Source organism: Condylura cristata, unplaced genomic scaffold (assembly GCF_000260355.1).
Source record: "Condylura cristata isolate star-nosed mole 26May11 unplaced genomic scaffold, ConCri1.0 scaffold00005, whole genome shotgun sequence".
In the NCBI taxonomy this organism is placed as follows: domain Eukaryota; kingdom Metazoa; phylum Chordata; class Mammalia; order Eulipotyphla; family Talpidae; genus Condylura; species Condylura cristata.
In genome coordinates this window covers 13,226,894-13,243,717 of record NW_004567106.1, presented here as the reverse complement: position 1 = coordinate 13,243,717, position 16,824 = coordinate 13,226,894, and the positions used below count along the sequence as shown (strand labels likewise).

Here is a 16,824-nt window from a genome sequence, read left to right as displayed (position 1 = left end):
AAAAAAAAAAAAAGAAATAGGAAAGACGAAAACAAATTTGGCAGAGACCGATGAATGTAATTTTGGATTTTTAAAATGTGAGTTTTAAAAATAGTAATTAGGATGCCTAGAAGGAAGGAAGGAAGGAAGGGAGGGAGAAAGGGAGGGGAAAAGGAGAGGAGAGGAAAAAAGTAGGGAGGGAGAGGGAGAAAGAAACCAATGAATAAATCGACGAGGGAATTAGGAAAGAATAATGGGGGAAAATATCTACTATTAAAAGTATTATCTCTTTATTTTTGTAAACAGTCTTGGCTCCTTCCTAAATACAATATTAACTTTTTTTTTTAAAGATTTGTTTATTTGTGCATACAGAACTGGGGTACAAGCCAGAGGCTCAGGGGTGGTGAGAGGCTTCACCAGAGAGAGAGTGGGGAGCAGAACAGGCAGATGTACGAAGTACACTGCTGAGGGGAGCAGCAGGCAGGCCAGGAGAGGTCTGCCACACCTTGTGGATCGCCTCCGGGGCAGGCGGGGATCAAACTCATGCTGAAGTGGCTTAACCTTCTTAGTGCTGTGCTTTAACCCGCTGAGCTACCAGGGAGGGCCACAATATTAACTTTTTAAACAAGAATTAATCACAGAATTTTAAATATAGTTGTGTGTAGCAAGAAGTTAAGGGTAGCTCAATATTCCTAAGACTGGAAGTCTGTTTTTTAGCACTGCAAGCAGGCATTGTTTTAATAACTGCCTGAAATGTAGCCATTAATTGTAAGCATGATAGTAAAATTTAGACTATGTGAATAAGTATTTCTAAAATGGGTTAAATTGCAGTTGTAACAGTATTTTTGACTAATTTTCCTTTTCTATTTCACGATGACTGCTTATTTGGAGAAAAGTGTTATTTCCTTCCTTCCTGAAGTTTTCCTTTTACCTCATGCAAAAAAGTCACATGCAGACTCAAAATAACTGCCATAAGAGCTTATTTATTCTATTAGTTTCTCTAGCTGACTGAAAAAATGTCTTGCAATTCTATTTTCATACTTGAAATCTATAGTTGTATGAAAAAGACATGCAATTCTATTTCAAAAAGACTTTGTTTCTTAGAGTTGGCAACTTCCCAGTCCATTTAATAGTCAGAATTGTATTACTTAAAGGGCGTATGGCAGCAAGACAATGGAAAAGGCTGTGTAGGATTCCTGAGAGTGACACCAAAGGGGGGCAGAAGCACTGGCCCCTTATTTAGCCTGTGATAAAATATAGCAACTTAAAGGTCACTGTCTCCTTAGGGTTGATAAAGGAACTATTCATTTCCTTGAGGCTATATATTCTAGACAGAATCTGAAAGGAGAACCTAATGGATATAAATATTTACGAACATTCTAAAGGTCATTATCTCAGAGCATTTTCAAAGCCAATTTTTTCTCTGAGTCTCTATGAAACCATCTTAACTGTAATAGATCATAGTTTGAAAGTCAAAATAACAATTTTGAGTAGAACATTAGAGGTCTTCACTTCTCCGATGAGTTTAAGTGTCAAATCTCTCCTTCGAAGGGGAATAAACTGGGCTTGAAAAAAAAAAATCTGGAACTGGGTACAGATGGTAATAAAAGGATAAGGAAGTTCTTTTCCCTCAGTGCAAAGAGAAGTAAAATCTCTTACTTTTATATTGTTTCATTTTCCAGGAGTGTTTTTGTTATACTTTTATCAATAAACACTTCAAATACTTTATCTAAATATATCTTCTAATACATTTTACTTTTCTTTTTTAATTAGGGAACTCCTGGGTACAAGGGTGAGAAGGTAAGTTGGTAACAACAAACAGACCAGAGTTTCAGAGAAAAAGAGAAATATAAATGTATCTATGTACTCAATAAAAGTTATTTTTCTTTATCTCTGTAAGTCTAGATTCCCTAATTCCTAAACATACTATTAATTCTGTTAACATAAAAGAATGATATAGCTGAAGATATAGGAGTATGTTATAAGCTGTGGAAGAATCCTTGAAGATTCCCCTCTCAGGTCTGCAAACGTGAATTATTATTTTTATTTCAGAGCGCTCCAATTTAACAGGCAGTACAAATTATCCAGATTTAAACTTTTTATAGAAAAGCAAATGCAGCAGTATCACACTTAGATTTCTCCCTTGCTTCTTAACTTCCTGTGAAACCTAGAGACTGAATCCTGTCACAGGGGAAAGAGGATTTATCCTGGGCAAGCAGTGGAGAACCACTGATTTCAAGCAGTAAGGCATCTGAGTAGAAGTTGCAGAAGTAAATTTGATAAACAAAATGTGTTCATTGGTAGGTTATTTTATGATTATTTTCAGATTACAAGTTAGAAGTAATACTGATTCAAACAAAATAAAAATAACTGTTGTGGGATTCAGGAACCTTTGAGATTGTTATATGTCAATGCCACAATTCTATTATCAAATATTCTGTTCGAAACTAGGATGTGTCTCTATCACTCATTCTCTTCTACAGTGTCAAAGCCCTTAGTCCTGGGGAACAGATCTAGACTGTAGTGTCCAATTCTGAGTCTCCTCCGGCCTCCCTCCTTCCCTTAAAGTCAGGAGTCTTCAGGGCAAGGGGTCTGTCCCCTTTCTTATAGATTATGTTTTGCGTAACCAATAAGCTTGACGTCACTGTAAAATGGCTTAAGTCTATTACATATATAGTTGAAAAAATTATCCACACCCCTCTCCTAATTTAGGCAATGAGCTAGTTACCAACATCAGGAAGCCCATATATACATATATGTATAAATTTATGTGTGGATATACTTTGATAAATTAATTGATGGATTGATAATTGATAAATAATTTACCCTTCTGGGGAATTATAGCTTCACTGGAAAAGTTCCTATCATTTGGAAAATATAAGTTACAGCAGTACTGCAGCTTGTAAACCATCCACATTCAAACCAGAATTTCACCAGGAGAAGCTGGGAACAGAGCTAATCTGTTCATCGTTTTCTGAAGCTAGAACTGTAACTGTGGCCATTCCACAGGAATTAATGAGCCTTCCAAAAGAGAAAATGCCTTTGCAGAGGCAAATAAATGAGCACAATATTTTCATTGATGGAAATTTGTCCCTCAAACAAATGCTGTTCGTCAGGACCCTATAGTTAACAAATCTGTTTGGACAAATGGAATGTGAATTCTATCCAAAAGAATTTTTAGCATATTTATGTTACTTTTCTGTTTTATATTTTGGTGACTGACTCATCTGATTCTCATCCAATGTTATTAAATTAATTGCTTTCTAATAGATTATTCATGATTTTCCATTTGCATTTAGAAATCAATGTTCAACTTGTTCTAAAGAGAGGCTCAGTTTCTCCTGGGTCAGGTTGACTTATATGGATAGAGAACAAATGACTTCTGAATAGAAGCATCACTGGTTCTAAGAATGATACTCCCACTCCACCTTTCCTGCTCCCACTGCCAGCAATATTCCCGCAGTACCTTAGGCAGAAGTATCAGGTAGTGAAAAGTAATTTGTCAATTATAGCAGGGTGCTTTGTTCAGCTATGGCTAACTGATGAAGAACATGGATTTAGGGGCCTCCCTGATGGCCTAGGGAGTTAAGTCTCAGCACTACTGCTGTAGCTACCTGAGTTCTATCCTAGGCTAGGGAGCTGACCCATATGGCACAGCAGACCTCTCCTGTCTCACCTGCAGCTTCCCTCAGCAGTGTATTTCTGTGGATCTGCCTGTTCTGCTCCCCATTTGTTTCTGGTGAATCCTCTCACCCCTCCCCTGCCCTGCACCTCGGCGTACACAAAATAATTTTTACTATGCAAAATAAATAACATGCATAAAATCTTTAAAAAAGAAAAGAACATGGACTTGTAAATCTAATAGACCTGAGCTTGTGGTCATTAGTTGACTTCTTAATTTACTCTCTCAGCTTTGTTTTCCTTATGGATGACAGAAATATGTATTTTGAAAAAGTGTGGTAGGGATTCACAAAATGTTAAGACTTTGACACATAATCTGCATCCATAATTGACAGATACAACTATAATTTCCCTCAGAGCAGAGTTATGCGAAATGTGGTTTGCAGGCTAACTGTCACTATGTGAACTATTTGTTGCTCTTTTATGAGAAGATAAACATCAATAAAAATACAAGTCCACTATATCATTGGTATTTCTGTGATATGCATACACTGGTATTTCAGCTGACACTTATTGTTTGATAGTAAGACTTCCTCAATGAAGGAAGTCATATATTGATTGACAATTCTTATGTCATTGTGTACTGGCATTTTGAGTAGTATGCCACAGATTAACACCTAGCTAATAAAGCAACAACAGAAGCAGAAGCTAATAGTGAGGAAACTGATTAGTAGTAGCATGTAGATTTAAGTAATTCATTTAACCTTTTCAAATGAGTTTTCTTATCTCAAAAAGAAAGAATTAAATTGAGAGGCTCAGAACAAATAGCTCCACGAAAGTACTTTGGAAATGCTAACTATGGTCATTTTTCTAATTGACTTTTGTAGTTCCAATTATTAGAAATCTTAGAAGTCTGTATAGTGGCTTAGTGTTCAGAGATCCTACTTCGACTTGAGCAAGTTCTTGACCTATTTGACTCACAAATTCACAGTATGTAAAACTGGGGTAATACTATTTATCACAGTTTAAGTTATATTAACTGAAATAATGTCTATAAAATACAATTAATAAACTGTAAAGTATCATTCAGAGGTTAGTTGTTTCTTCATTAATATTTCAGCAAAGGAGCGTCAAAAGAATGTGATGATGGAAAAAACATAGCACTCTCGCCACCATGCCCTGTTCTCTCTCACAGAAACCTCACTCATTCATCGCGGCTGCTTTCACCACCAAGTCATGACACAGCCTTAGAATCTTTCAAACTACTCTAGGACAATTCCACCTAGTGATCAAGGTCAATAATGAGGCTAGAGCATGGTGTGGAAAGAATAGAACTCTGATTTTGAGCAGTCCTGATTTCAGACCTTGATTCTTCTACTTACTAGCTATTATGATTGAGGGGAACTATCTTAGCTTAAAATCTCTCTACTATAAAATAAGAATTATAAAATTGATCTCATTAGGCAGTAATGTGGATTTCATTAAATGACATGCCAGGGGTATCTAACTTATGGTAGATGCTGAGTAAACCTTGGTTTCTTTCCATTTGATCTCATCCACCTCTTGAAAAATGCTAAACCTCATTAGTTGGTATCACTGATTTGGTTTTCTCTATGACTCGTAGAAAGAAAAAAAATAGATGAAAAAATTTAGATTTTCTGTTGTCTATACAACCCATAGGACTGAAGATAAAATTGTATTATCAGTCAGCAGAGTGCCTATGTCATTAGAATTTACTGCGCATATTAAATATCCCAACACTGAATAACAGCAAATGTCCTATTACTTGTTCTATCTATTTATTTTTTAGGGTGAACGTGGAGAATGTGGTAAACCAGGAATAAAAGGTGACAAAGTAAGAAACATGGTTTTAAAATGCTTACAGCTGTGATCTCTTTTGGGTTGAGTTTCCTTAAGAAGAAATTTCCAGGATGCATTGTGTTGATCTCACTACTGGAGTTAGACAGTCATTGACTCAATTTTCACATCTCTAAACCGTGAAACAGAAAACAAAGCTATAGTTAACTTATATAATGGAGCCCCCAAGTGACATTCTATGGATCAGTAAGACTATTTTATGATGTCCTAACCTTTGAGACCAGGCCCACTGAATGTTATGGTGAAAAATAATTTAACTAATTCAGGTTCCAATCTGGTCTAAGTAAAGTTGCTTTCCAGGTATAGTCACTGAAAACAGGCACTTTCCAAAGAATTCTATGAAATAAGTTAATGAATTATATGTAAGCAAATTGGCAGAACTAGATACAAATAGGGATTTGAAGTTTTGAAAATGCAGCAAATTGGGTGGTACTTTATAAAAATATAGAATACTTAAACTGGAGGCAATATTAAACATGTAGAGAGAGGGGTTCCTTGAAGAACCAGAAATAAGGAGTAATCTCTGTGTTATGAAACACAAAGATCAAAAAGTCCAAAAAGTATGGAATAAAAATAGTTTTTATAACAAGTAAGAACCCACAGCAAAATGCCACCAAGATATTAAACTCTTTAAATGTCTATGTTTTAATTATGGGAATGTCAAAGAGAGAATGAAGCAGAAGGTGAAAAGATGAGCATAAAATAATGACACTGCCCCATGTAACGAAGCACTTTAAATAGCTTGAGACTTTCTGAAAGCTTTTAAACTGCTGTAGAGTTAAAGGTCAGGCTTAAAAGAAATGGAGGCTTGGCAAATAACTTTGGGGAAAATGAAAAAAGTGATATGAGTGAATTCTTGGGAGCATAAATGAAAATGGGAAATACCGAAGAAAATAAAAATGAAAATAAAACAATAATTGAAAAAATAATTGACAGGTAATATCATATTTCACTGATGAAGAGATCCAGAGTTATTAAGTCTCTACAATTTTTTTTCTGTGCCAAAGGAAAGCAAAAAATACTTCAAACTATATGTAAGAGGAGGTTGATTGTCATATGTATTCCAATATTGGATATGCAAAAATCTAAAAAGTGTGTGTCTACAGTCAATGGAATATAGTATCCTTTATGCTGACTTCCCTTAAGTTCAAGCAAAACATACAAAGAACATGAGGAGACAATATATTGGAAATATAAAGGACTACTAGAGAAAATGTGTGAACACATTAGCATATCAAATTAGCAAACATTGAAATAATAGGGGTTCTTAAAGAATATTTGTTTTCTCTACTAACGTAGGGAGAATGGAAATTTGAACAAACTCGGTAGAGGAAATTTTCAGTTTTCTTTCCCAATGTGGTCTAAAAGACAAAAGAGACTTAGAGCCAGACAAAGTCTTTATCATTTTAGAGGAAATTATCCTTAAGTATGAAGCAGAAAAACTAGGAACATACATAAGTAAATTAAGTTAGGCTCATATTCTTGAATATTACTCCATTTACAAAAAATTTTAAATGAAATGGGAAATATTTTGATACAATAGAAGGACAAATAAGTAGGACACAAAGTTGAATATGCACATTGATCAAATTATATGAAGAAAAACCTACTTGGACCAAACTTGGATGAAAATAACCGAAACAGTTAAAATCAGTTGCCTTTGTGAATTTTTTCATTTATTTATTTTTCTCTAATTGTCAAAGTATGCTTATTATAATAGGTTATATTTTGTTAAGAATAAAAAAAAGGATATGTAGGAAAAGAGAAATGATTATATTATATTCTCATTAAAAAATAAGCTTTAAAGGGTTTCCTAGTTAAGGCACATATTGAAGGTATATTAGAAGAATATTATATATAAATGGTGTTGACAAATTCCATGTCTTGAAGAGGAGCTAAAGAGTGATCTAACATCATGGAAACTCAGTTGTTAATTTAACTGCCATCGCTTTGTTAGAAGGAAATAATATTCCACCATGTTTACTGCTTTCTAGGGTATCTTACGATGTGAATCTTTTAATCTAAAAGTCTTATTTCTAAAATCTGTTTTCATGAAGTTTGTTTACTATAGGAAATTGGACACTCAGTGTGCTTCTTAATTAGGATCATTTCCTTAACTGAATTTGTTGACTGCAATGTTTGGATGATTTGGGTAGACTGGCCTCTATAGAGAACCCATTCCCTCCTCTTCCACCTAACATTATTACTCTTAATTTTATTTCACAGGGATCTGCAGGACCATATGGACCAAAGGGGCCCAGAGGCCTTCAGGTAAGGAGGCAAAACCTAATCTAAGTGGGTTAAAATCACTGAGAAACTTAAAAATAAAAAATCCTTTGCCCATTTGTACTCTCTACAAATTCAATCAGATTGTGTGGGGATTAGAATCAGGTCTCATTTTTAAAGATTCTCAGATGATATCAAAAATTTGGAAACCAGTACCCTTATGTTTTGAATAGCTAATTCTGATTCCCTAAAGATAATCAGCAGGAGGTCAATTTGGTGAGTAGCTTAAAGGATAAAATTTTAAAAAATTAGAGTGTAGGAGGACAGGTAAAGTCCAAGAAATTAAAAACAGTATGCAATTACTTTTGTATTACAAGTCATACTTGGAAGATCTATTTGTATTGTTCTGTCACTATAAATAGTTACTGCTCAATGACAAGGAATGATTTTTTTATTGTTAACATATTTTTACCATACAATAGTTTATTTTTACATCATTTTGTGTATTTTTCCATCTCAATTGTAATCCCCTTGGGCTTCCCATCACCAAATCACCCATGTGCCATCACCATAGCCCAGTGCATTTCCCTCCCCCCACTGTTTTTGATCCCAGTCCCCACTCCACCCCCACAAAATGTCTCTGGTATATAGCTGTTCATTATTATTATTATTATTTTCTCCCCTGGTCCTTTATACTCCTGCTATGAGGGAAACCATCTGGTACTTTTGACAAGGCATGATTTTTAAGACATCTATTCAATTAGATATATCCCATGGATTTCAAGAAATAATTTGGATCCATTTTTTTTCCAATCTGGGGACTTGCCTATTCACAAGTTGTAATAGGCGAATGGTGTATGTGTATACAAGGACTTAATTTTAGGATTTCAAAGTCTACATTGAAATGAAAGTATGAAAATCATCCTTTTACTCAAGATTCTGGACAGTATTTAGCTATCAACTCTTTGTTTTGACCTGGGATTGTGTCCTGGCAGGACAGTAATGCTGGTTATTACTCCAGGGTCACTGGAAGCTCCAATTATAAGTTACATATGCTTTGGATTAAAAAAAAAATGTTGTTTCATAGGCAAAACTATTCAAAGAAGGGGTCCATACCATGCATAAGACTAAAAATACAGATTTGGAAAACAAATGCCTCAGGAGTAAATGCTTACTTTTAGCTTAAGTGCTTAAAAAAAAAAAAAAAACCACTTTGACACATGGGATTTTATCTAATTCCTTTTCTCAGAGTTAACTTCAACTTAAATCTGAGTTATATAGCTTGACTTCTAACACTAGGAACTCTAGGGACCTTAATGCATTCATTTCATTCTGGGTTGGCCTTTTGTACACACAACTAACTATTGGTTTTCATCTTGGAGCAGGGCATTAGTGGACCTCCAGGGGACCCCGGCCCAAAGGGATTTCAAGGCAATAAGGTAATCGTACCCTTTGGTTAAAGACAGGTGGAGTGCCTTTCCTCTAGTAAGCTATGTTACTGTGTTTTTATCAACCAAAAGATAATGGACTATTTGAAGATGTGTATTCAGAAATACATAATCTACAGGTATATGCATATTCAGGTACCTGCAGGAAGCCAGTGACATAGATTTATTATTTATTATATTATTCAAGTAGGCATTATTAAATATGTCATTATCCAGAGTCTCTTCATTGCTTTCTTCTTACTTTTGTCCTTTAGTCATTTTATAACTCATTAGAAACTGAAAAATAGTTGTAACAGTTCAAATCACTCTATTTCTTACATGTAATGCCTACTCAGTATACGGTTTATAAGGGAACAGAATTTATAACTGTTATAGCAACAAATATCAAGTTGTTTATTTTTTTATTACAGGGAATTATCTCAACCATTAATACCTTGCTCATAATGCCATTCTGCAGATAGCCAGGCAAGACAGATAAGGAAAGATTGGCTAATAATCAAATAGAATCTATAGATAGTATAAAAGGGATCCTTACAAGGCCCTTTATAAGGCTACATTTTCCAATGACAGTGGCTGTTTATTTCCTGAAAACAAGCTCTTTAATACCTTTTTAACTTCTCAATGGAGCTTAGTAAATTTCACAGATACAGTAAATATCCAGTAAATGGTGTGGAGGTAGTTCTTGGATCTCTGTGGAATTTGTAGCTGTAATAACAGCAGGAGGTGCAGTTCTCAATGGACCCAGATAAAACTAATCTTTGAAGGCTGCTTTTAAATTTAAGTTGTGGGGAGCAATAGAGCTACCTGAATGTTCTTTTTTCCCAAGGAAAAGAAGTGACAAGCATAGTAATTTTAATGAGATAATGACAGTGTGTAATTTCCCAGGCCACTTTTAATTGGCAAATTAAAATAGAATGGGCTTCTCAGCGGGAATATGCTAACACTTCATGGGGAAAACTGCTTTTCCAGTCCTTGCCTATGATTATGAATTCTCTCTGGGGGGAAAGAAATGGCCCCTTTGCATACTGAGTATAAGTTTTCATGAAATTGTTTTGACTGTAGCTAAATTCCTAAAGGTTAAAAAAAAAAGTATTTTATTTTACAGCCCACACTAATTTCTAGAACTCTTTGGCTACCTAAGGTGATAATTTTCACATGTTTATGAAAAGGAGCTTAATTAACATCAGGAATTGAGGTTGGGGTGTACAATAGTAAAAGAATAACAGGATATTTGGGACATAAGCAATGTTAGATACCTGGTTCAAAATTTTCATTTGGAAAATAAGAAATGAAATCTGAAGATCAAATTATTTGTCTAAGTCAGAGGCGCAGCCAGCCTGGCCAGCTCTGGTGGACATCTGAGGAGGTGCTGAGGTCTGAGTGGGGTTTGCAGCTTGGGGCAATGGTGGTGGTCTTTGGGGCTAGTCCACAAAGATGGCATCATTTGACCACTTCTCTTTATGTCTCATAAAATTACTACTTTTTTTTAAAAAAAGATTTATTTATTTATTCATACAGAACTGGGGTACAGGCCAGAGATTCGGAGGGTGAGAGGATTCACCAGAGACAGAGTGGGGTGCAGAACAAACAGATCGATGAAGTACACTGCTGAGGGGAGCAGCGGGCAGGTCAGGAGAGGTCTGCCATGCCACCTGGATCTCCTCCGGGGCAGGCGGGGATCAAACTAATGCGAAAGTGGCTGAAGCTTCTTTGTGCTGTTCTTTAACCCGCTGCGCCACCAGGGAGGGCCACTACTTCTTTTTTTTAAAGATTTATTTATTTATGTATATAAGAACTGGGGAATAGACCAGAGTTGTGATGGGTGAGAGGATTCACCAAAGACAGACTGGGATGCACAGCAGGCAGATCTACTGAAATAACACTGCTGAGGGGAGCAGCAGGCAAGACAGGAGAGGTCTGCCACGCCATGTGAGTCACCTCCCTGGCTGGGGATTGAACTCATGCTGAGGTGGCTGCAGCTAGATTCATAGTGCTATGCTATAACCCGCTGCACCAGGGGTTGGGGGAAGGGGGCCTACTTTTTTTTTTTAAGTAAATTTATTTCAATAAAATTCAATTTTTAATTCCACAATGCATTAATTTTTAGTAAAAATAATGAGTCACATGTTTGGGAGGGTTATTTTCTGAAATAACACTTCATGCTTGACTTTCACAACATACTAATAATAAATGGAGTCATTTCCCCAAAATTATTTGAGAACATAAATCAATTTTCCTATGACCCCTGCTTAAAAAACATTTAAAAAAAAAATGGGGTAGGGCCCTCCCTGGTGGTGCAGCAGGTTAAAGCACAGCACTAAGAAGCTAAAGTCACTTCACTATGAGTTCAATCCCCACCCGGGAGGTGATCCACATGGCTTGGCAGACCTCTCCTGACCCGCCAGCTGCTCCCCTCAGCAGTGTGCTTCATCAGTCAGCCTGTTCTGCTCCCCATTCTGTTTCTGGTGAATCCTCTCACCGCCCCTGTACTTCTGGCCTGTACCCAGTTCTGTATGCATAAATAAATCTTAATAATAAGCCATATATATATATATCTTATATAAGTAATATATACCTTAATAAATCTTATTATATATATATATATATATATATATACACACACATATATATAAAATTGGGTAAAAGTTATATGAGCTAAAATTACTTCTAAGGTTTTAACCATAAAATTCACTAGTAGATAGATGACAACACAAAGTGCTTTGCCAATTTCAAATTGGAATGCTGGAATTTGAGGGAAGGTAGTGAAATTCCCCCTTTTCTACTAGTTACATTTCTAGGTTACAGCCATAAACTTAATGGGCTATTGACTCTTCAAACAATTATTAGGTTTTTTTCTCTTTGGATTTATCACCCAGAGAAACATGTCTCATGACCACTAACTATTTTTTCTCATTTTGTACATTTATTAATGTGTGTCTTAAAAGTCAGGCTTCAGGGAATGATTTCATCTTGCCTCTCAGAATATATTTCTAAATCTTAAAGACTTAATACATTATTTTCTCCCTTAATTTGAAAATAATGCTATAATTTATAATATTTTTTCACCTAGGATTTTATTCTAATTTTTTCAAAGATATATTTATTTATGCATACAGAACTGGGGTACAGGCCAGAAGTACAGGGGTGGTAAGAGGCTTCACCACAGACAGATTGGGGCACAGAACAGACTGACTGACGAAGTACACTGCTGAAGGGAGCAGCCAGTGGGTCAGGAGAGGTCTGCTGTGGATCACCTCCCAGGCAGGGATTGTACTCGTGCTGAAGTAGCTTTAGCTTCTTAGTGCTGTGCTTTAACCTGCTGCGTCACTAGGGAAGGCCCTATAAAATGTTTATAAGATATTACCATAACAATTTGTGCCCCCAAATTTCTAAACTTCAGATTTGTGTCCTACTGGACATAGAGAGGGTTTTTTAGTTTGAAACTTCTATCATAATAACATTTATTGTATATTATGTATGGGCAAATACAGTCCTACTTATTAATTTCATATTATGCTAACTTTGGAAGCAGGAATATCTATTTTTTTTCCATTTATACAGATTACATTACTAAGAGAATTTAAGCAAGACATCCAAGTCAACATAGATAATAAGAGACAGAAATGAAATTAAATCCAGTCATTCTGCTCTTTACTATATAATTTTTATCCCCTTAGGAAAACTACCACTTTTCTGGATTGTGAGACTGAAACAAACAATTTACTTTTGGAACATATGGACAATGCATCTTTTTAACTCATCCAATATACTCTGGTTGGAAATAATCTGTAGAGAGGACTATTTCTACTTGGTTATAATGTTCATCTGAAAGTACAGAAAAAGAAGAAATCACTTGGGGAAAAGAAGCCAGTGGCTAGTTGTGCATTTTTCAAATACTTTGTCTCCTCTGACCTTAGTGTAGAAACCTGTAGATCTGTAATGTTTGTAAAGATACTATGAAAGTTTCTAGATAGGGTCTGCCTATGTCTTTGAATTTATGAATGGTGACTCTCATAAACCACAATCCCATTTTGTTGCTCTAGTGGTTGGATTTTCTTCAATCAAAGAGTTTGCAAAAAAGGTGGTCAAAGAACAAAAGAAAAAAATAGCATCTGTTAAATCAAGGAAAATATGATTCCGGCCCTGTTACACAAATAATTTCTGTCATTAATATTTTCCACATGTAAAGTTACTCTTATTCTGTTCTAAATGTTCTGTTGCCATAGAAACAAAACATAGATGCTTCTCAGAATGAAGCCTTGGCTCTGAAGTCATCTAAGCCTCTCCCATATGTGAAGAAGTCATAGAGTGGCATTCATAAAAACACCCCAATCACTCTCTGAAGTCAAATAGAATTATAGTCATGCAATCATCCAAGAAACCTCCCCCTAAGATCAAACTGAAAGTGTAACTTAGGAGAAAGTAGTGTGTTTTTCCTGAGCAAAATCTGAGGTCTTAAGTATCTTAAGCCAACTTCCACAGGCTGTGGGGGAGTTGCAGGTTTTGCTCCCATCTGTCCATAAAATAGCCCCTCATGTAAGTAGAAATAATGGTTCAAGATTGGCAGGCCTTTCAAGTCACAGAGAAAAGGTTAGGAGAATTAGTTTTGAATAAATAAACACTATACCACACAGCATTCCAAGGACACAGAAAGTAATTATTTGCCATTCCTTAATGTCTTCCTGAGGTTATTTATGGGGGTATTTTCTTCTCAAATCTTCTCTTTCCAAAACCCTTTGTGCTCCTGGCAGGGGATACTGCTTATTGTGGCATGAGCAGGGAATAGCTCCTGGCAAGTAGAAGACATTTAAACCTAGAGCTTCAGTGCTAGAGCCAAAAAAACTTTAGGGAATATTCCTATGTATTTTCCCAAGCTAAAGTATCACATTAATATTCAAACATGTGATATTACATATTTATTTTAATAAATGGGCCATCTCCCATCTTACTTCTTTCATTATCCTAGTTTAGGACATTCATATATTTCCTGTTTTATAACAAGAGTAAGAAACTCAAAGTTCTTTTACATATAAAACTTGTTATTATATTACATTAGTTTAGCATCTGAGATTTTAAGAAAAATTCACAGAAAAATACCTCCAGTCTAGTTTAGATTAATAAATGAATATGGTTGGGTAAATTATTTACAATAAATCCAACATCTACCCATTCAAAATTAACAAAAGACCTAGTATTCATGAATAAACTGAATCTATGCTGCAAGAAAAGTGGAGACAAATTAAGCATGCAGACCTTTCCAAAACTGTACACTGCATTATGATTCCTAGACATCCTATTCTTCCTAAATCAGCTCTGTCAAATTCCTGTCCTTTTTTTTTTTTTTTAGGTTCCCAAGTATACAAGATATTTTTCAAATAGCTGGTATGCTTATTGAATCTTACTTAAAAGATCAAATATCTAATTGTACGGATACTGAAATTAAAACTGTAAGCCTCCTAAACAGTCATATGCAACACCTGGTGTTCTTCAAAATGCTATATCACAAAAGGACAGTTTGAAGGAGAGGACTTTAGACCTAGTTATGGAGAATGCATAAGCAGATATTTCTGGTATTGGCCATGTACTAGTTAAATTTCCTTCAAGCTCCCATGTGTATTACCATTAACCATTGCTAATTTTTTTTTAATTATTACAAAAGTTTATTTTTACATCATTTTGCACATTTTTTTTTTCCATCTCGATTGTAATCCCCGCGGGTTTCCCATCACCAAATCACCCGTGTGCCACCACCATAGTCCCGTGCATTTCCCTCCCTCCTCTCCCCCCACCCCCCGTTTTTGATCCCATTCCCCACTCCACCCCCACAAAATGTCTCTGGTATATGGTTGTTCATTATTTTTGTTATTTTCTCGCCTGGTCCATTATACTCCTGCTATGAGTGAAACCATCCGGTATTTTTCTTTCTCTTTCTGGCTTATCTCACTAAGCATGATCTTTTCCAGCTCCATCCAAGTTGCTGCAAAAGACATGTGTTTCTCTTTTTTGGTTGCTGAGTAATATTCCATTGTGTATATGTACCACATCTTTTTAATCCAGTCATCTACTTTTGGGCATTTGGGCTGCTTCCATGTTTTTCCAATTGTAAATAAAGCAGCAATAAACATAACCATTGCTAATTTTTAATGAATGAATCACTGGCAGAATTGACATACATATACAGTTCATGGTTTTAAAAAAACCCAGAGCAGAAGATCTAATGACAATGGGGATTAGAAGTCCCATTACCAAATTTGAGAGGTAAAAGAATTATTAACGGGTGCAGATTCATCAAGTAGGCAGGCACCTTAGAAGTTAAATGTTAATTTTGAGGTTATTAGAAGCCAGTGGAGAACAATTTTGAAAGGAAACTGGGTAGAAACAACAAGTATATGGGTAGAAACAAGGAATCAGAGAGAAGGGTGCTTTAGCCAGGAATTTTGATCATTTTCCCAAGCTATTTGGATAATAAAGAGAAATAAGACAATGATGGTATAACCCATTAAATGCATTAAATGACATAACTAGTACTTGTGCATTAAGTAATCTAACTGTGGTTTACACTTCTACTTTCTTCTCAGAGTGGCATAAAGTTTTCAGATTTAATGTTTTTTAGTTTCATGTGTATGCTTAGGAGGCTTACATTTTCAATAATCTCAATTTTCTTACCCAGACAGAAGAATCATTAATGAAGACAGTTTTAAAAATATATTCTTTTTCTGGTCATTATTCAATTACAGGTATCCCTAGTTTGTTTGTTTGTTTGTTTATTTAGATTTATTTATTTATGCATACAGAACTGGGGGTACAGGCTAGAAGTACAGGGATGGTGAGTGTATTCAGCAGGGAGAGTGGGGAGTAGAACAGGCAGATCAACGAAGTATACTGCTGAGGGGAGCAGCGGGCGGGTCAGGAGAGGTCTGCGGCGCCATGTGGTCACCTCCAGGTGAGGATCAAATATGAATATGAATATCTATGAAGTGGCATTAGCTTCTTAGTGCTGTGCTTTAACTCACTGAGCCACCAGGGAGGGTCAAATCCCTAGTTTTTTAAGTTTCAAGTTATGCCCTTTACCTGTATAGTGGGTATCATTAGTAATTCTTTTCATGAATCAAAAGAAACTGGAAGAGCATGTTCACTTTTACCACAAAAGGCAGAAAGCAAAAGAGGTGCTCAGGCTTTGTTTTATAGCAGACATTGTAGAAGCAGTATTTGCCTCCAGCATGAGAATGGCACTCCAAACTCCTTCCCTGGAAACTAGTCTATGCAGGCTGTATATTTATCATTGCATTCCTGTCTTTATGTTAGCATTATTTTAGGTGTTATGTGTTAATTTGGTATAATTTGGTAGGTTATTTTTTGGGTCTTGATTGCTAAAATTTTTTCCATATAGATTTTTTAAAAAAGATTTTATTTATTTATTCATACAGAACTGGGGTACAGGCCAGAGATGTGGAGGGTGAGAGAATACACAAGAGACAGAGCCAGGAGCAGAACAGGCAGATAGATGAAGTACATTGCTGAGGGGAGCAGTGGGCGGGTCAGGAGAGGTCTGCCTCGCCATGTGGATCTCCTCCAGGGCAGGTGGGAATTGAACTCATGGGGAAGTGACTTTAGCTTCTTAGTGCAGTGCTTTAATCCACTGAGCCACCAGGGAGGGCCTCCATATAGATTA

At 35.9% G+C, this 16,824-nt stretch overlaps 1 protein-coding gene across 5 annotated transcripts in view; it reads left to right on the top strand.

The window, feature by feature from the left end:
- Positions 1 to 16,824, top strand: part of COL28A1 (collagen, type XXVIII, alpha 1) — a 140,647-nt gene that overhangs the window by 18,200 nt on the left and 105,623 nt on the right. For all 5 annotated transcript variants that reach the window (XR_001145085.1, XM_012720911.1, XM_012720909.1 and 2 more), the window contains exons 8-11: positions 1,753 to 1,779; positions 5,411 to 5,455; positions 7,705 to 7,749; positions 9,090 to 9,143. Coding sequence is in view for 4 of the 5 variants with exons in the window: in XM_012720911.1 (XP_012576365.1) it covers positions 1,753 to 1,779; positions 5,411 to 5,455; positions 7,705 to 7,749; positions 9,090 to 9,143 (171 nt within the window). In the remaining variant the exon portion in view is untranslated. The remainder of the gene's footprint in view (positions 1 to 1,752; positions 1,780 to 5,410; positions 5,456 to 7,704; positions 7,750 to 9,089; positions 9,144 to 16,824) is intronic.